We start from the raw sequence: 21,587 nt of genomic DNA, 5'->3' as shown, positions 1-21,587 counted from the left end.
TGCTCCACGCTCGCGGAGTCCCTCGCTCCTTTCCCCACAGTGGTGAGGTCTCTTAACGGCTTAGCTAGCACGCGGTATTACGGCTCGCTGCCTCTAAATGCAGCTGTCCAGTGTTCAACGATTACAGAGCTTCATGCCCCTCCCCTCCTGGAGCGGCGCGATCTCATTCGTCTGCTCGATAGGGCCGATTCGCCGCTATTGGAGCACCAAGAACACTCATTATAAGAGAGCTTCATGCCCCTCCCCTCCTGGAGTGGCACGATCTCATTCGTCTGCTCGATAGGGCCGATTCGCCGCTATTGGAGCACCAAGAACACTCATTATAAGAGAGCTTCATGCCCCTCCCCTCCTGGAGCGGCACGATCTCATTCGTCTGCTCGATAAGGCGGACACGCCTCTATTGGAGCGCTAAAACACTTATTATAGAGCTTTACTGGCCTGAGCCGATCTCACTTCAGATAGCTCATTCTTCGTCTGCCTGGTAATTTCTCTCTGGTTTAGACGGAATCAGAGGCAGAACGAATTTGTTTATAATATACTGAGGCCCGAATACCTCCCTTTATTCAGTCCCGTCCCATATCAGTGCGCTGAATATTGGTACATTCTTATATATATATACCCGGTTTTTCTGCCCTTTTAATAAACGGCAAAACCGCGGGCCTCACGGCAGACTTCCTCTCTGCGATGGGTTCAGTCTGACATTAAACCACCTAGACATACTACCCTGCTCCGTGAGCCGTTCGGTCACCGTCACTACTGAGGCTTGTGCACCTGAACGGCTGAGCTCTGGTCTCCGCAGCATAGCTGCATCAACAGAGAACGAAACTGTCTGGGAAAAAGGGGTTATGTCGCGCCTCGGCTGGACTGCCCTGAAATGTTTTCTGTGTGCTGTTTATCCAAACATACTGTGTAATACTGTCGGCTATGCGACCTCACTATAGTGGCGAACGGTATTTAATTCCTCTAAAAAGAGTAATTTCCGTGCTTACTATACTGTGTATTGACACCCACGGTTGTACGGTGTCTCTAAACACTTTATCGCCTTACTGACAAGCAATCAGTAATACGCACACACGGCCCGCTGTCCATAATTCTATCGACGCTAGCCGAAAAAACCCCGGTTTGGCCATATACTGTGTATTGACACCCCACGACTGTACGGTGTCTCTAACACCTTTCTGCCAAATTCGCTCGCAGCCCACCTCAGTTTCTCCGCTACGATGCTGATGGCGCAAACGAGCACGGTCTTACGGCTGTTATTCTCTCTTCCTAGAGAAAGGACAGCCCCAGACTTTTGCATGGCTCCAAGCGTTTGAATCGCGCCCTCTCCGGACGGCCACTCAAAGGCTTACAGCCAAGCGGTTTATGACGTTTTTCGGCCATATAGCTGATTTATATTAGCGGATCCGAAGACGCTCACACCTCCGCTCCAATACTCGGAGATATTAAGGGTAATATCAACCTCAAGTGAGCTTGCTACCCGCCACAATAAGTTTCAAAGCTTAAAGCGCGCGCACAGTCAGACGCGCGCGGCATCTCGTTTAAGACGGGCACACGTACCCCTCTAACGAGCCTCAGAAAGCTGAATATCGTGGCATTCTGTTCATAAGTCCACTTCAGTTTGACTAAGCAAAGGTCCCGCCCCGAGCTGACGGCCGGGAAGCTTGCTTAAGTTACACACTGCTGCATGAAGTGCTGTCATTACGAGCTAGCCCAGCATTTGCTGTGGGTTGAACACGCTTTACGACGGCAATCAGCCTTCGGCGCGTGGAACGCCGTTTGTCTCATATAAATCACCTTGTACTGTGAATACGGTACATTAAGAGGATGATTTAGCACTGCAGCACTCTCGACCGTGTTATTGTGATAATGCGGTCGGGCAATCTACGGTGGTTTCATTATTTACCGAACCAGACTGAGATCTCGCCCCCTGAACAAGCTGACGAGTCATCTCCTTTATAAACTCATTGCATCGCTTTATAAGCTATGTTCAATCAGAGTGATACGCATCTCATGCTTAAACTACCAATATTAACCCATTACGATGGGCGTGCGGAGATGGCATCCGTGGGACACGACCTACATTACGTGCCTTATGACACATTGACACAAGCTGCTAGGACCCCTTTCACGAGGCGTCCTTATGCACAGTCTGATCCATTCTGTCTAGTGACATTTGAAAGTCAATACCCCCCGCGAATCGTGGGTGGAACACTTTTCTCCTCACTACAGAGGCACGGCGGCTCTCTCCCCTACCTATATCTATGTGGCCGTGATAACAGCGAACCACGCTTTTACGACCGACCATTCATTTAATTCACAAGCCTGTCATCTCTCAGATGCGGACGGTGCCCGAGGCACAGCGCTCTGGAACTGTCCAAGGTCCTGGATGACAGATACGTCTGACGTACATCAGACGATCAGCTGTTCATCTGCGTCACAGATCACTCACTAGAGCACCTGTCAATACAGGCTATTTATGGATCGTTGACGTTATCACCTCCCGTGACAATTATGCTCACTTGTCTTAGAGCATGGGCATGGTCTTAGAGGTTTCTCATTTGACAATTGTGACACGGCCGGCTGGTCCCCGCCGTCCACGTTGTCAGTTTACAGCTTCGACATCCCTGCTTCGCGCACTACTGAGGTTTGTTGCATTAAAGGTGCGCCCATTAGCTCACCTGTATGCACGATATGGTTTTTAATTATATGCGTCCACCGTGCGCTTAGAGAAGCTCACATGCACACGCTATAACATTTTGGTATACAATAAGATGCGCTTGGTAAAGCTCACCTGTATACACAGCTGTGTTATGCTTTGTGACACATACATTGTTGTTCATCTGTGTACGTTCACGGTGCGTTGGGTGCCCACCGTTACGTTCATCAATCATATCTGTACACATTCACGGCGCGTTCTGTGCACTGATTTATCTATACGCATTCACGGTGCACTGAAGAGTTCACCCGTGTGCGCACAATTTATTATCAGAACACATGACGGCGCGCTCGAGAATCTTGCCGGCCTGTGCATTATAACACTCTGATATGCATTCACGATGTATTCAAGTGTTCACCTGTGCCCGTGCAATTTATAGTCAATACACATTTATGGCGCGCTTGGAAAGCTCACCGATCTGTGCACTATAATACTACATACATGCATCCCGATGCGCTCGAGGGTGCACCTGGGTTCACACTATTGTGGTATCTGTATAATCCCACGCTACGAACCGTTCTGCCGCATATTATAGTCAGATCGGCCGTTCGTGAGCTTCGCAGATCACTCACTACGTATGTCTGTTGCTAACAGTGGTTATTTAGATGGATCGTTGAAACCATCGCACTGGCTCACGCCCCTCTATGAGCTATGTCCTATATAGAGCCCACTCTGTGCGAGTTTGGCTTCTTCATGAACTTGGTCTACAGGGGTATCTATATCTATATTTGATATCTGCTACGCGGCCGGCTGGTCTTCGCCGTCTACGTTGTCAGATTGTACAGCTTAGACGTCCCTGCCCTACGAGCGCAGGTTCTCTCGGCTCAATCATGCACGCTCATGCGTTTTATGTGTACACCACGGTGCGCTCAGCGAGCTCACCAACGTGACTCTGAATTTACTTATCTCGCACAGCCGCGGCGCGCTCGGTACCTCGCCGTCTTGTGCTATGTTATGTGCCCCCGGTGCGTTTAAAACCCCACCGTGTGCGCGTCAACAATTTATATGGTGCTTACACATTTGCTTTTAAAGCTGTGAATATGCCGGGTATAGGGCCACACGCAGTGTCTCTCCGGTAAGGCACTTCAGTACGTTGTGTATGCACGGCGTGATGGGATTACGTTCCCCCATAGCGTCAGCTAACTGACGCAATGCGAAGTGAACCGTATTGAAAGGGAACGCTTAGGTTACTCACGTAACCCCGGTTCCCTGAAATAACGGGAACGAAGCATTGCGTCTCTTGCCGTGCTACAAACGTCTACGCAGCGAGTGTTATTCGGCTGCGCGCTTCAGTCGAATAATATGAACTCCTGACGATTGAACCGCGCTTATATAAGGACGCGTTCCTCCCGCGCGCGGGTTCAAACGTCATTGGTCTGTACTTTGTACAGACGTTAACCAATAGGCTTCAGTCACGGAGTAAACAGGAGTTTCCCCCCCATAGCGTCAGCTAACTGACGCAATGCTTCGTTCCCGTTATTTCAGGGAACCGGGGTTACGTGAGTAACCTAAGCGTTTTTTGTTAGTTTGCTTATATTCTAGTCCAAATGTTTATCTTTGGTTTTTCCCATGAGCAGTTTGTGATTGTGAAGCACATGATTGATTGACATTGAAGACAAGTGTTATTATGTTCTCATGCACAATATTGGATGTGATTCACTACATTTGTTCTTATGCTGATGAGTCTGGATTATTCAGAATAAAAGTCATTATTTAGAATATTTGGATTGATTCACGTCCAGACCATCTCCATATAAGGACTTCTTGCAAAAACTGAACCTTAGCCGATGATCACGCTGTATATAAACGTGTTTATGAAGATACTTTGGTGTTAGTGGTTTGAGCGGTAAACAACGTTTTATTTTTTGGGAATATTGTTACAGTAACATGAGGTAAAATACTTGATGACAGTCCAACCTGTTGAATGGATTGTATCCATATCCATAACAGACTTGTTTTCATTGAATACGATGAATGTCAATTGTTTTTTATCCTTTGTGATGGTAAACAAACAGTCTGTGTGTCATGTCTGGTCTTTCTGTACTAGAGAGTGTTGAAGAGATAAATAATAATATTTACAGAAGAGTCTTTGAATCTTTAGGTCAACAAAAAGTCCAAAGGGATCTGTTACTCTATTAAAGGGGACATATCATGAAAATGTGACTTTTTCCATGTTTAAGTGCTATAATTGGGTCTCCAGTGTTTCTATCAACTTAACAAAAATTTGTAAAAGATCAACCCAGTAACTTAAACCATTTTGGTAAACCATTCTCTGCAAGCATGTGAAAAAATAGCTGAAATTTGGCTCCCCTTGTGATGTCACAAGGAGATAATACCGCCCCTTAATCTTCACTATCCAACCACGGTACTGCCATTTAGTGCAGAAATCATCTTATTTGCATTTAACCTCCTAAGACCCAAGCTTTGGTTTGTCTTTTTTCACATTTCTTCCAGCTATTTTGGGGTTAGGAAGAACCAATAAGTATAATAACCAAGTATTTGTCTTTGAACATAAAGCAGTGTAATCGTCCACGTTTGTGTACAAGAGGTTTCAGTTACACAGAATTATTATACACAAGTATTATGGTGCAAACAACAAAAAATTGACAATAATAAAAGTGGCAATTTGAACATGTTATAATAAATGATCTACAGTATGTGGTATTTTGAACTTCACATACGCACTCTGGGGACACCAAAGATGCATTGGACGTCTTTAAAATGTCTTGTGAAATGTCCCTTCAACCTACATCACTTGTTTTATTGTGATTCATTTTGATTTAAGATTTATATTTCAGAAACATTTGTTCAACTTCATCATCAGCATTTTCATTTGAACGTTTTTTAATCATAAATATTTGTCTGTTGTTTTATAGGAGCTTGCAAGCTGTGGCTGGAACAAAAAGGAGAAGCACAGTTTGGCTCCAAATGTTGTTGCCATCACACGACGTTTTAACCAGGTGAGAATAGTCTGTCTCTCTCAATGTCTGTCTGTCTGTCTATCTGCATGTCTGTCTGTCTCTGTCTGTCTTTCTGTGTTTGTCCCTCTCAATGTCTGTCTCTCTCCATGTCTGTCAGTCTGTATGTCCGTCCGTCCGTCTGTCTCTGTCTGTCTGTCTGTCTCTCTCTCTCTCTCTCAATGTCTGTCTTTATGTCTGTCTTGCTGTCATTCTCAATGTCTGTCTGTCTGTCTTTCTCAATGTCTGTCTTTATGTCTGTCTTTCTGTCATTCTCAATGTCTGTTTGTCTGTCTGTCTGTCTGTCAGTCTGTGTGTCTGCATCTGTCTGACTTGGTCTTTCTTTCAGTCTGTCTGTGCTAATAATGTAATATTTTGTTCTCAAAGAAAAAACGCTTTTATACTACATTTTTTTATTTTAGTATTGTTTTGCCTTGATATCTAATATCTAAGGATTCCTTAAATGGTTAACTTTATGCAAATATGCATAAGTTATGTTTTGGTTAATGCTTTAAACAATAGCAGATAATTTGCCAATGCATTGAGAACAGTTCAGTACAGTCAAGATAAATGCTCTGAAGACTCTTAATATTTTATGCAATGTTACAGTTATAGCAGTATCGCCAGGTTTGTCAGTCACACATCGGTTATCTAATGAGAAACTGATCCGTCCCATCCCTATAGTATGCATCACGTGTCTAGATGTCGCTTTGTGCAACATTACAGTCTAGATCAGGGATTCCCAAAGTGTGGTACGCGCACCCCCAGGGGTACGCGAGCTGCCACCAGGGGGTGCGCGAGAGGAAAAATGTAATGGTGGTCTGTTTCTTTAAGTGGGATTTTTCCATACAATAAATACATTAAAAAATGAACAGTAAACATTTCCTTTGTAATCGCTTTTATTTTAAATAAAAAACTATAATTAATTAGTTTTTGATAGAAACGTAGAAGACAGCTGCTGTCTTTTTCTACGCACTGCTCTTCTGTTATGCACTGCAGCCGCTATATGCGTGCCAACTCGTTTCATTCATTCCATATATATTATAAATATGCTTAACTGACTGAAATCAGGGAAACTGTCATGTGGGACGTCTTATGATAAAGTTGTTAGTCACGAAGGAGGAGAGGGACCAAGAGAGAAAGACTTTTTTATGGCAAAAATAGAAATAATGAAATGTGACGAGACATGGGCACAGGATCGCGAGCAATGTGTTTTCATGCATGGTAACGAGACCGCCAATGAATTATATAATAAAATACATAAATACTTACTGTAGAGAACTTATTAAAAGCTTTCATTTAATTTTGTTTGAAACTTGAGCTTTTATAATGAATCTGCAAACTATTATACACTGTTGTGCGAACAGTAAAGGCTTTCGTTAATGTTTTTGATGGGTCTGCACGTGACGCACTGGTAAACATGAGGAAACCTCTCAGGCACGTGCAGAGGGGGGGGGGCGGTGGGTGCCCAAGCACCTGCCCCTTTACCCCTGGATGATCAAAGTGCCCTTTTTGTCAAGGCATTTTTTTTGTAATTAAATGCCCTTTTGTGAAGGCCTGCCCAATCTAACTATTAGTAAAATTAATAAAAAATAATTTAGACGCAAATAAAATTAGTCACATGATGACGTATTGACCTTTCATTGGACAATCTCTTTAGGGACGATCACTAGCTAGCTCACAGCGTCAACAGCGCCCACTAGGGTTGTGACAATTAATCGGTCAAATGCGCGTTTTCTCAATGAATGAATTTGAATGAATTACGGTGAAATGCAGGCACATCCAAAAGCCAGGGGGCGCTCTCGCTTAGAAACACCATTTGTGCCACAGAAGAAGTAGTATACCAAACACTATTCCAGGAAATGTCTAAAGGAATATTTATATCGCTGTTCTTCAGATTGTTTCAGGTATTTTCATGATAATAAAGAATATTTTAAATGATTGTGTTTGACGAGTGTTGCTTTTTTAAATGCACGTTATAAACGAGTCAAACTCGTAGTGATTTTAGATTGATAAGGACTTCCTACTGATCACGGAGCCGTAGTACATGCACAAGCTGTGCATGAAACACTGAATCGGAGCCTTACGATTCAGAATCGATTTCAGACAGGTCTTTTTAATGGGAGCGCGATGCATCGATGCACATCCCTAGCGCCCACACATGCACGACACGGTGCGCAGTACAGGGAGGATCCCCCTCGAGCCGGCATTGAACCGAAGCGATGCTTGTTATATTGTTATTATTTTGCAAGAACAACGTGAGGAGAGCATGCACAGCTTTTGTTTATTGCTGTCTGTGTGTATTAACATCTCTAGAACTTTAGATGCAAACAGGGCTCTCAAGTCTCACGCATTCGGAGGGAGACACATGCATTTCAGCCAGTTTACACGCCAGTGACGCCACACCTTGCATTTCTCACGCTGAAAATAAAACATTCTTCCCATATAAAAACAATGGATTAAGCAAAGGCAGGGACGTTCTCTGCCGGGAGTTCATACAGGTAGCTGTCTCGAGTTTTTAGGTGTGCTCAACTTCACGCAGCAATGCAAGAACCGAAACGCATATGACATCAAAGTACCGCGAGAAATATTCGGGAAATCATACGGAGGAGTTTGATTTCAAATTGCTCTCGAGCTGTTCTAATGTCATCCACCTGTCACGCGGAGGTTGTTGGAAGAGCAAGATCCGATGAATACGGTAAAAAAAACTCTTAATTTTTGTATCATATTGAATGTACGATTCCTGGACTCGACTTTGATAAAAGACAATGTGAGCTGATGTTGGGTAATATAGCCATACTCGTGCTAAATTATTAACTCAGTCAAAAACTCTCCAACTTTGCAACCAGTTTTAGTTTACCTGAAAATAAAGAAAGTACTAGAGTCTTTATGAAATGAATGAAAGGAGAGATGAATGTCATTATTTTATTGCCCTGTCATCATCAAGGCATCAAAGTGTGCAAAAACACAACACAAACACGATTCAAAACTAAAATATGTAGGCTACTCTCTTTGTATACAAATTTCGAACAGGATTAGAATATAATTATATTTTAAATATGACAACAAAAACACAAGACTGTAAACGTAATAATATCTTAATGTCACAATGCAATAATATCATATAATTTTAAAACTGCATACTGTTGACACACACAAACACAAAATGAAATGCACTGTAAGTCGTTTTGGATAAAAGTGGCTGCCAAATGTATAAATATATAGATATAAAACTCAGTCTATATAGATTTTTCTGTCTCACTCTATTTGCAAGGAAAATAAAGAAAAACGTTAGACTTAAAATCATCTTTCTATTCTGTATTACTTTATTATTTGTTTCAGTTGTGTGCTTGCGTATCAGCGAGCAAAGTGCCCTTTTTATTCTTTGAGCACCTGCCCCTCCAATTGTCTCTGCACGGCCCTGAAACCTCTCATATGTCATCTATTAGCTGATGGCAGTAAGTGTACGTTTTTTACCATAGTAAACTCGAATGGCGTCTAAATATCACAGTGGTTAAACGCATACACGGGGGCGCGCATCATCTACGCTGAGCGTAGTTTCAGATGTTGCAATAGGCGTAAATATTTTTCACAATGTTGGACGTAGCTAAGCCCGACGTAGGACTATTACACCCAACTTCTTAACGTCCGGCTAGTGCAACCGGCCCTTGGTTATTTGCGCAAGATTAAACATGAGTATTTATGGTGAGAAAATAAAGCTTTTTTGGATTTTTTTTAAAATGGGGATTGGGGGTGCGCCAACCCGGTTGGGACATAGAAGGGGGTGCGCAGGAAAAAAAGTTTGGGAACCCCTGGTCTAGATTGTAGAATGACTTAAAAGGAAATCTGAAGTAATTAACTTATTTCATGTGTCCTAGTTTAAGTTATATAAGCATTATATATTAACAAACCAGACAGGAGATAGGCCACTTGAACATTTATAGCATATGTTTAATTGTTTAAGTATTCGGTCAAGCATACTGTATGTGGAAACACCGTAAGAGGATTGCGTTCCCTGCAGCAAGTTTTCCTTTAAAGAAAATGGCATTGACCCACTTCAACACAGAATTCCTCTCTCTTGGCTGCTGATATCCCTGCTTTTATGACATCATTATGGCAAACTTGATGAGCTGGCACACGAGCCATCGGAAAGACGGACCACATTTTCAACTGCGTGTGTGATGCTTTAAACAAAGTCTCTGTCATTCTATATACATATGATGTAGATCGTTTGGAGGAACCCCAAGCACTAGATGTTTTGCTGAAAGATTTGTTGAAAACATCTGTAAAAATCCATGTAAGAAAAGAGTAGAAAATCTAAAAAGCACAAGTGAGGCTCTTATAGGCAAGAATATTTTGACAGGAACAATACTGTATGTCAAATCATTTCCAGACATTTATTCGTTGTGAACGTTGATCTACATTTAAAAACCCCAGTCAATGAGCTGAACTATATATGTCAGGGCTAGTCAACTGGCGGCCTTCCAATCATCTTTATCCGGCCCGCCGGTCATCTTTGTCTGATTTGAAATCAGCTTAAAAGTCACCTTTTCACTATACATGACGAATAACGGCCGAAAGGAGAGTCTGAAAGGATTTGCTTGGGATCCCATCCATCTGCAGATGTGTAATTTTCAGATCCGGTTTGAGCTTTTGATGCATTAAAAAAAACTTTTATGACTACACCGCATATGACAAAACACTGTGTGCAAGGTAAAATTATTAATCCTTTTTTCTTTAATTTTATCAACATTTGAATCCTTTAAAAATGATTGATTACTGATAAAGTAAATTATTAATTATTCTTAAATGAAAAGCTCTTGCACTGGAATGAGCTTCTCTCCCATGTTGTCAGGGATTTACGATTAAACTGAAATTACATTACTACTGCCTCTAGGGGGCCAACTCCGACAGTCGTGTCCTAATGTAGTGTACAATGGAAAGGTGGTTTAGTCTTTATAACTTCAAAATATTAAAAAAGAAATCATGAAGTGCAATTTCAGTCATTAGGATAAGACTGAATATATTTTGTGAATACTTGAAATATAAAAATTTATAAAAGTTAAAGAGTTATAAACAAAAGGAGTTTAAGAGCTCTGCATTACAGTTGATGCTATACAAAAATAAGGGTATAAAAAGTTACAAAAACAACATGAGTTATAACATATATATATAATAATATGTATAAAATTTAAAAATAGGGGTAAAAGTTTGGCTCGCATCATATTTACATATTTTATTCTGGCCCTCATAAAAGAGTAGTTGAAGACCCCTGATATGCAGCAAGTCATTGTGACCACACACACTTTATCACTACGACAAACCCTTCACGGCATTGTTACCACAGTTAGGTCCCCATCCCAGGATGAATCCCGGAATCCGTCCAGTGTTTACGCAGAAGAAACTCTGGCAGTTTTCCTGGGATCAATTCTCTGTGTGAAAGAGGTTTAAGTCCCTAACAGTCATAAAGACCTTAGCTTTGTCTCCGGTAGTTATGTATAATACATTTGTTGTGTTGTCATGTGTTTTTTGTCCTGTAGTAAATAATGTCTGCATTGATTAGTGAAGTCAGGTGAGCGGATACGCTACACAAAAACATTGTGGTCTGTCAGCATGGCAACCGAGCAGAAACTGTAGAGCTGAATGCCAGGTGATTATTTAGAGAAGGGGAACGGGAGCTTTATAGGGGAGACGATGAGCTCACCCCTCTTTCATGAAGGGGGTCGCAGCTCTGGGATTTGGTGAAATCCACTTTACAACCACTTAGGAAAAAGAGCCAATATCATCTCAGAGCCAAGACGTTTAAATGCTTGCACCTTGAGTCTCTGCAGCAGGTTTCTATAGGAGATTTGTGGAGAAGTGTAAATGATTTGATAGTGATGTCATCGCACACTTGGATTATCAAGTAAAGCTGTCTTCAGTTTTATCTTCAAACACTATGATACGTCTGACTGCTGTAGTTTAAAGTTTGTTTTTAAATTTTACTAAATGTATGATAATGTTTTTATGAAGAGAAAGAAGCGATGCAGGTAAATGGCTTTGAAAGGCGCTCTGTTTCCCTTTATACAGTAATGCTTTTATGGTTCTCCAAACCCGCATGACTTTATTCCTTCTGTGGAAATGAGGGAGATGTCAGACTGAAGGTCTAATCCGTTTTTCCATGCAATGAAAGTAAATGTATCCCAAAAGACAAAACGGCAGCACGACATTAAATCATTAAAGGAGATGAGGGGTGTTGTCCTCGAACTTTTCTGATCCAGCTTTAAACTCTGGATTTAAATAAAACTTTTCCGAACATAGATGGCACTATAATGTCTATCTTTATACAATATAGGATGCGATGTTTGAGGATTCAGGGCTAGCAAAATCGCTAGCCTGACATCCTAGGGCTATTGTGCCTCAGTCGGGCAACCAAAATGCATTTCCACCTTGCCCGTTGGACTATCTTGACTTATAGGGAGGAAAATTTGCATTCTCTCACAGATTTGGTTGGGTATTATGGTGTATGTAATTCAGGCATTCGTGTTTGAACCCACGCTCACGTTTACTTTCACTTTTCATTTTCGAATTTGCAAAGCCGCAAACTGTACAGGAGGCAAGCAGTGTTGATTTGTCATTGACGATCTGGATCTGTTGCGCGAAATTTGCTCCAACGTCGTCCTGTTAGTCATTAATATCCTCGCGTAAAAAATTATATTAGTTGACCTAAGTTGGACGATTAAATTCTTAATTTTCTTGTTTTGCCCAAACCCTGATGTCTGTGTTCTGTTTCTCCTCATACTGAAGGTCAATCTGTTTTAATCATTCATGAGTTTTTGTTTAAAAAACTGACTTTGTAAAGTGTTTCAAATCACTTCTTATCTTTACTTGTTGTGTACTTACCCAGTGTTATGTTTACTCGTGTCTTTATGTGCTGTTAAGGATGAATGTCAGGGGGCAAATTTATTTTTAAAGTTTATGCCTCGTGTTCTTCATAATGTGCTGTCAGGTCCTGTGGGTCGATGGAAAACGCTTTGTTTGCTCAGTGGGTTCGGTTCATAAATTTCTCATTTACAGACATGTTAACTGGTCCTCGGGGAGCTCTGAGCTCATATTTACAGGTAGTGAAATTGTGTTTATTTAGTCTTTTTTTCCCCCATTTTAACGTGTTAGTTGTATTTTTTTTGCAGATTTACTAATGCTGCATTCCAGACAACTCAGATTTAGGATATTTCCCACCTCAGAACTGGAAATAATGTCTGAATTAAGTAACATTAAAATTATTTTGTAACCCTAAAACATGAATGTTACAAATTATGTAATAATCAAAGTATAGTAACATTAAAAGAGTGCCGTTACAAACATCATTTCCGGGTCTTTTTGTTTTCATATTCACCCACTGATGATCAATTGAGAGGCGTGTTACTATTATAACTTGTTATTGTATCTTAACTGGTTGACCTTAATATTAGCAGCACAAAAGTTATTTTCAAGGGAACACATACTGATAAAATGTATCACCAGAATACAAATGATTTTAAATAAAATTTCTGCCAAATGCATAGATGTAAAGTAAATTAATAGTGCGGTTTGTGAAGGGCAAGCACTTTTATTTTGTTACTGTACATATTACAGTTAAAGGCTTTTTGGAAAGGCGTTATTCACCAGCTATTGTCATATCAGTCCCTTCAGAAAAGATTATGCGATCGCATGATTTAAAGCCTAATCAGCCAAAGTTTGAATATTTATGCGAGAGAAGCATTTTTTACAAATTGTCCACACTTTCGTCGCATAAATTACAGATTTCCGCGTGCAAAATATGCAGGGCTTGCATGATTTCATAATCCCCGCATTTTTGTAGCAAAAAGTCCTGTTGCCATGGGCACGCTATGAAGTGACGTAATTACGTGACGTGAACATCATTCAAAAGCTGCAAACAGTTTTTGCAAGTTCCCGCAGTTTCATTGCATAAAATTGCATGAATATGCCGCAATTTTGCCACATTTTTCTGGAAGGACTGTCATATACTGTACAGTATGCAGTACATGATGTTATTATTTCCAAATTTAACATAAATATACTTTTACCAATACATCTACTTCCTTAACATTTGTATGTGACATGAGAAACGTCTGTTTGTTTAATGTATTAAACCAGCCATTAAACCCACATCTTTTGGTCAGCGCTTAACATAACGTTCATGAACAAAAACAGATGTTAGACTGTATGTTGATGTATTTGTTTATTGTAATGTGGAATTGAAGTTTATTGATGTTGAATTCTTTTTAAACAGCTGTTTAGATAAATTAAGAAAGCAGGAAAGTATTGAAGGATTGTTGACGTCAGCTGAAAAGAAAATGAAATGTATACAGTTACTGTTGCTGTGTTAAATATACTTGACCTAATCATCAGAAACATTGTAAGATATCTTAATATAATGATTTTGTATTTTGAGATTATTCAGTCATATTCACATTTAGTCAAGCAGTGTATACATTTTCTGATAATGATGACATATAACCGAAGTAACTTTTGAGGAAATTTGCTGGCTTATCTGATTCTCGTTGTCTTGTACTTCCCAGATGGAGAAGTTTAAAACCGTTTGCAAGAGTCACAATCTGTCAGACTTCATCTGCTTATCTGTTTTTTATTTGGACATCAACTTGCGTCTGAGTCCCATCCGTATGCCCAGCGTTTGCTGTTCTATTATAATCAAACCACAGTAGATCATTTTTCATTGCATAACTTCATCTGACTTGAGGAAAAGTTTTTTTCTTTTCGTTTTTGTCCTTCACAAATGGATTTTCCATGATGCATAGTTTTGACTCCAGTTTGGAAAATCAAGAGTTTAAATGATGTGGACCTGACCTCCGCTGACCTCTGCTTTCCCCTCTCTCATTCCCTATTGAATCTGGAGCTCATATTTCAATCATTTTGATCATTTTTTCAGACGTCCAGAAGCTTTATTATCTGTGGATAGTCTTAGAATTGCTTTACAAGTAATTGAGCATTTCAATGATTTATACACTTCAAGTTCACATGTCTAGCTCAAAAGTTAACTAGTATATTCTTGTCTTAGTTATATTTGTATTGAAAAGCCAACTCAACTTTATTGTCACTACACAAAGTACTTCAGTGTAATGGAGGAGGGTTGATAATAAAATACTTAAGGACATCAGAAGAAAGTCAAGTTGTTTGAGAGATTCACAGAAATGATGAAAATGTTTATTTGGAAAGTAAATAATGTTGATTTTTATTTCATGTCTCTTAAGGTCAGCTTTTGGTTGGTACGAGAGATCCTCACCGCCCAGACGCTGAAGATTCGTGCTGAGATCCTGAGCCATTTTGTGAAAATCGCTAAGGTAATTTCTTTTCAATCTGTTTGGAAAATAACACACTTTATCTCTACAGACAACTATCACTATATCTGACTGATATTAAATAAACTTTATGTATTTGCAAAGATATATCTAAATTAGTTTTGGTGGATGCTTATCAGTACAATCAAATGGTGCACAACATTGAAGAAAAATGCAATGTGTAGTAATTTGCTTAAATGGGTCATAGCGTGAAAATCTTGTTCCATGTTTAAGTGCTATAATTGGGTCCCAAGTGCTTCTATCAACCTACAAAACATGAAATAAAACAGTAACTTAGTTTTGATAAATCATTCTCTGTAAGCATGTGAAAAAAGAGGTCTTTCAGATTTTGCCTGTTTTGTGAGGTAGGTAGCAAGGCCAATTACAATAATACCGCCCCTTAATTTGCATTATCCAACCACGGCACTGCCATTTAGTGCAGATGGAAAGAGAGAGAGAGAGAGAGAGAGAGAGAATAATTGATGGCACAATTGAGTTTCAATTGCAACAAACCATCATATCATCAGCTTATTTGCATTTTTAAGGACACACCCAAAACGGCACATTTTTGCTACTCTGGAGACCAGGGCCGGGTCTACGGGGGGGCTGGGGGGGCATTGCCCCCCCCAGATTTTCCTTCTGCCCCCCCAAAAATGTCCAGCCAACCTTAAAATAACGGAGTCTCTTTAAACAAAAAATATCTCCTTTAGGCAAGCGCTAGCGTTTACAGCTCCCGCCCACTATCGTCTGTTTAGCTTATTCAAGCCTTGGAGGTCTTTTCAGCAGTATTTAAGTCACAGGAAAGGTACTATTGTTCTCTATGACGGTAACTCAAAAATAAAACGCATATTTAGAATATATATCAGAAACAATGCAATTTAGTATTACATAAACGTAATAACCCAACACATATTAAATTAAAACTTTTTTTATAGTAAAACATGCCCAAAATAGCACCTTATCCTTTCTTAGACTCACCTCATTATTTATTCATTCAAACACAACAGCCAATGGCAAGTCTCCAGCGACATTTAATGTGTTTGTTTTAGACGTAGTTCTGTTATTAAAATTAGAATATGCAGTTTTGTTGTGGCATACTATATAGTAGATATAAATGATATAAGATGGTTATACAGTAAATATACAGTATTGTAACAGCTGAGCATCGCGTGCAGTTTTAAAATCACATTTTAGCGGTTTTGTCATCGTCAGCTCATCAGCTCGCGTTTGAGAAAAACTTCACACGCAAAAATCTACAGACTTTTAAGTTCAAGAGGAGCTTTCACTCCGCAAGGTCATCATAAGGTAAAACGTTGTATTTTATAATGTTGCGTATAATATCTGATTTTCTGTGTTATGAACAAAGCAGTGTGATTTATCTTTGGTCTCGTCGCAAATCACACTTACAGTATTTTAGGGCTTGTGCTTTTGTCTGGTGGTGTTATAGGCAAACAGGATAACCTTTGACGAATTTGTCATGCATGTCAAATTGCTTACATGATGCAACAATATATTATTTAAAGCGTTGTGCTTTGTTGTGATATTTGAGGTTGCTGCAGCAGCATGTATGATAGGGTCAGGAATTAATTACAACACAGCTTATCACATATATCACATTGAAAATACATTATTTTAAATCAGGAAAATGTTTGAGAAGTGGAAATAAAGTTCCAGTGTTTATTTAGAATATGTTGGGTAGGGTAGGTATAAGAATGGCTTTAATTTATCTATAAGTGAAATAATAGATTAAATGCAGTGTAAACATTAAAAAATATAGCTATATGTACAGCTTTGTATTCATATCACCTGCTTGCCTGATTTCATTAACTGTGACTTAATGTGTAAAACTACATTAAGTGTAATCATTATAACATTATAAATCATTAATCTAATTGCATCTACTTTTAAAATTTGAACGTGCAAAATGACATATAAATGGCCTTTTATTATAAGACATATGCAAAATAATATTTGATTGAAACATCCATAATTTTAGTGTATGAATCGTTTTAGTCGAGAAATGGCTGCCCACCCAAAAATCCTGACTGCCCCCCCAGTCCAGCAAGCCTAGTACCGGGCCTGCTGGAGACACCAAAGAGTTATTTTACATCTTAAAAAAATCTCATAATATGACCCCTTTAATAATGCAGCATACAATATGCAATACAGTAATGCTTTAAGTGACAGATTTACTAAACGGGGCATATTAGCATGAGAGGGCAATTTCAATAAAGCGCCATTGCAGGTGGAAATTTCTATAAAGTTAAAACAACTTTGTTTTGCAAGTCAGTTCAACCTACTTTTTTAAATTTTGCATAAAAAACTTATAAATTCAAGTTGAAATGTTTTAATTACATTTTTAAAGTTAAAGTAACATAAAAATGTATGTTGGTTTGTTAAAAATGCTACCAATTTTTTTACTGTGTGTGTTTGCTTTGTGTAATGATTATGTGTGTTTAAACATACACATGTATTTAAGAAACATTTACAAGTGTATATATATTTATTTATTTATATTTTTATTATATATAAACGTTTGTCTAAAACGTTTAACTATAAACTTCTGAAGTATTAAAACGGTTTCGATATTGAAAGCTATTGCAATGTGCATATTTAGTTTATTTTTGTAATTCCGATATGTTGTGCTAATCGAATGTACTGAAAACCATACTTTGAGCTTATCGCAATACAATTATGAAAATAATAATTCGTAAGGGATGCTTGTGAGAATGCAACTAAAATGAGATTTTAAACCTGAAATCTTTGAATGCATCATTTAGGAAAAGCTTTTACATCACATAAACACTGTTGATGTGTTGAATGCTGTTTTCATCAGATTTAAAGCTGAATCAGGACTTTTCCTTTCCTTCTAAAAACCTTGAAGTGCTCCTGATGCTTGTGGCTGGTCAATGTCTGTATCTGCTAACTACATTAGTTTAGATTGGATATTGAAAAATTATTATGTGATCCATTTTGAAATTTGGTGCTATTAAAATAGTTTGGCACAAAAAATTTTTTTTATATTTTATATGCAACATTTTTTTTCTCAGTTCTCCTCATATTTTCATGGCTGTATTTGAATAACTTTTTAGATATCCAAGCCAGTGTCATAATGTATGATACAGCGAACCATAAAATGTATTAAATTCACATCTGTATGGTTTGGAAACACTTGTCCTGCTATGGAAACATGTGAACCAGGGATTGTCAGCTCGTGGCCTACGGGCCAAATCTGGCACATGTCTGGTTCTTGTTCTTTTTTATGTGGCTCTGTGATTTATTCTGATGAAACTGCAGTGATGTCAAATACATCTGAGCTGTCTGTGCAAAACAACAGTTAGAGATCTGCTATTCATATTCAGCCTGAAACCTACCTGACCATAATTCATTGAGTTTCCCATCACTGTTTATATACACTTAGTCAAATATTATCTGTGATCTGAACTCGCTTAATAAGTGCCCAAGTTCAAAACAATATCAGGAAAATTAAACAAATAAAAGAGAGAAGGACAAACCCTAAAAGATCTGCCTGAATTGATTGGTGACATTGTGCTGGATGGAATAATGTGGGAGTAATGATGAAAGCAGGTGTTTGTTTCTCTTACTGAAGAACGCTGTTGTTTTTCGGAAGAAGATAATCTGACATCATCTAACGTAACTAACAGACAGTTTATTACACGTCTGTTTGTGTGGATCTTCTGCTTTTGCATAAATGAATACTGAATTTTATAATGAGATCTCATCTTGATTGGGTTAAATGGGATAAAAACACAAGCAGTTTCTCATTCTCAATTGAAATGCATTTTTGAGGTTCTGCACTGAAGTATTTAACCATGAGAAACATTTGTTTATTTTTCTGTAGAAACTTCTGGAGCTGAATAATCTTCATTCTCTGGTGTCGGTGGTGTCGGCTCTTCAGAGCGCTCCTATCTTCAGACTGAGCAAGACCTGGGCGGTACAACACACACACACACACACACACTTTACGTTAAATGCTTAAGTCAGTTTGAGAGAGTTTTGGTGATGCCGAGAGCCCTCAGATGTTTCCAGTGACATTGAACTTAGCAATAAAAAAACAAGAAAGTATTACATGACTAACGTTGCAGTCCATGTGTAGTGGTCTGTATATAATTTGGCTTTACTGTGGTAAACTGAGCTCTTGTGGGCACGGTTAGTCTTAAGAGAGCAGTAGAGCTGGTTTTATCCTCTCATACACCTGATCTCTCTGCTGCCAGCTCCTGCACAAATTTTCCTTCTCTGTCATGCCCAATAATTTTTGACATCTCATTACGGTTAAGCCTCCTGCGCACAGATCAGAGATTTCTTGTAAAGCTTAGAGGTTTTTAAAGTAACAACAAATGCTGAATGAAGAATATACAAGTCTCTAAAGTACTATAGGATTATGTTGTACTTAGAGAGATTTCTTTTAAAAAATCGTTAGCTGCTGGCATAAAAACATGATCTGAATCACAGATTGAATTACACTTGATATATTGGGCTTTCCAGACATTTACAGAAGACCGTTTTCTAAAACCATGTTTTGAATGAACTACACAAATGTTCTTTAGCAAGGAAAAGCTGTTAGCTGCATTAAATGATTGGGAAAGACAGAGTATTAAGTTTTTTGTCTCAGAGATACAAAACCGCCCCCAGATCTCAGATGGTTTAACGGGCAGAATATCTGCAGTGTCAGTACATCAGCTTTCCTGCACTGTATTTTTAGTAGACATTTTACTGGAAGTGTACAGAATGAAAGAATAGACCTGGAATCAGTGACCCTTATCACACAAGTTAAAAAAATAACTTGTACGACTACACCACAAGTGACATGTTGACCGGAAGAAACGTATTTCAGTGTTACAATCAAAACACTGTGTACAAGGTGAAAATTATTCATTCTTTTTGTATAACATTATCAGTAACACTTGAATCATTTAATTACTGAGAAGTAAATCATTAAGTATAAATATATTCGTAGATTAAAGTCTCTTGCTCTGGAATGAGCTTCTCTCCCATGTTGAAACAGATTTACGATTAAACTGAAATTTCCTAACGTCTCCCACTAGGGGGCGAACTCCGACAGTCATGTGCGAATGTAGTGTACAATGGAAAGGCAGTTTAGGCTATATATCTTTAAAATATTAAAAAAGTGCAATTTTTGTCATTAGGAGATAACTGACAATATGTTGTAAATACTTGAAATATATCAATTTATGAAAGTTAAAGAGTTATAAACAAAGAAGTTTAAGAGCTCTGCATTACAGTTAGTGCTATACAAAGATACATGTGTAAATTATTTACACTTGCACTTTTTGTGCAATGTTCATAGTTAAGCTATTAAAATTTGTCTCTTGCAATGTTAAACTGCATTTTTTTTTAAAATGATAATAAATAGGAGTTTTCAGTTATTAAAAGGCATTTTTGTATGTTTTTTTATATATGTGACCAGTCACGGAAAGTAGTGACACAAGTAACTGGGGCATTTTGAGTTATTTTCCAAGTTTCTAAGCTTTCCAACGATGTGTAACACATGGAAATCTGATAAGATTTGGAGAAGTTGTGGCCATTTGAATGTAACACATTCAAGAAAGAGAATGCTGAGAAATTTGAGAAGGAAAAAAGTTAACACTTTCCCTTTTCCGTGGCTGGAGAGACAAAAGGGCTCATTTACATCTCATTTAGCTAAGACATACCCCCTGTAAAGCCGTTTTGAGATAGGCTACAGATGTTCTAGCATCATATGTAGTATTTTATTACAGAAGTCCGAATGTACAACATGCAAAAATAAACAGGACTTTTACCTTTGTGGGGATCACAAGTTGAATCCAGTCTGTTTCAGATGTGTGAATCATCCAATGATTTTGGTCCACAAATGCGTATAATCCGTGAAATATAGATATATAGTCTATTGTTTACATCAGATTTCGCATGAACTTCTGGTAATACAATAAAATATACAATCTGAGGACTATTTACATCGTTACATGTAAGGGTATATCAGATAACACTCCTGCAAGACGTCAAAGTCTGCGAGAGCGAGTTGAAATTAAACTACTCCTTAGGATTTCTTAAGAGCTCTCGCGGTACTTTGACGTCATCCGACTGCGGCGCCCCATAAAGTCAGTGACGTGGCTGACGTACGATGCGGCTGACTGTTATTTGTTACGCCCCAGCTTCTTTTCTTTTTCTTTTGTTTTGTGCGCCCGAGCTTTACAGTCTGGGGAGACGCACACTATAAGTTTGAAAAAAATAAATAAAACTAAGCAAACTTGTCTGAGGAACAGGGCAGCCGCGTCACTACAGTCACGTGACTTCACGCTTGAGCCGGAAGAGAAGACAATGCTGAATAAAGTCGTAATTCTTGCTAATTTTGGACCAAACTGTATTTTCGATGCTTCACCACAATCTCACTGACCCACTGATGTCACATGGACTACTTTGATGATGTTTTTATTACCTTTCTGGACATGGAAACCGTACATAGATTTTCAATGGAGGAGACACAAAGCTCTCTGACTAAATCTAAAGTTAAAACATCTTAAACTGTGTTCCGAAGATGAACGGAGGTCTTCC

At 38.9% G+C, this 21,587-nt stretch overlaps 1 protein-coding gene across 2 annotated transcripts in view; it reads left to right on the top strand.

The window, feature by feature from the left end:
* Positions 1-21,587, top strand: part of LOC135732823 (ras-specific guanine nucleotide-releasing factor RalGPS1) — a 111,872-nt gene that overhangs the window by 26,011 nt on the left and 64,274 nt on the right. For both annotated transcript variants that reach the window (XM_065251176.1, XM_065251175.1), the window contains exons 5-7: positions 5,596-5,679; positions 14,928-15,017; positions 18,877-18,969. In XM_065251176.1, the coding sequence (XP_065107248.1) occupies positions 5,596-5,679; positions 14,928-15,017; positions 18,877-18,969 (267 nt within the window). The remainder of the gene's footprint in view (positions 1-5,595; positions 5,680-14,927; positions 15,018-18,876; positions 18,970-21,587) is intronic.

This window comes from Paramisgurnus dabryanus, chromosome 5 (assembly GCF_030506205.2).
Source record: "Paramisgurnus dabryanus chromosome 5, PD_genome_1.1, whole genome shotgun sequence".
NCBI lineage: Eukaryota > Metazoa > Chordata > Actinopteri > Cypriniformes > Cobitidae > Paramisgurnus > Paramisgurnus dabryanus.
This window is presented reverse-complemented; position numbering and strand designations above follow the sequence as displayed.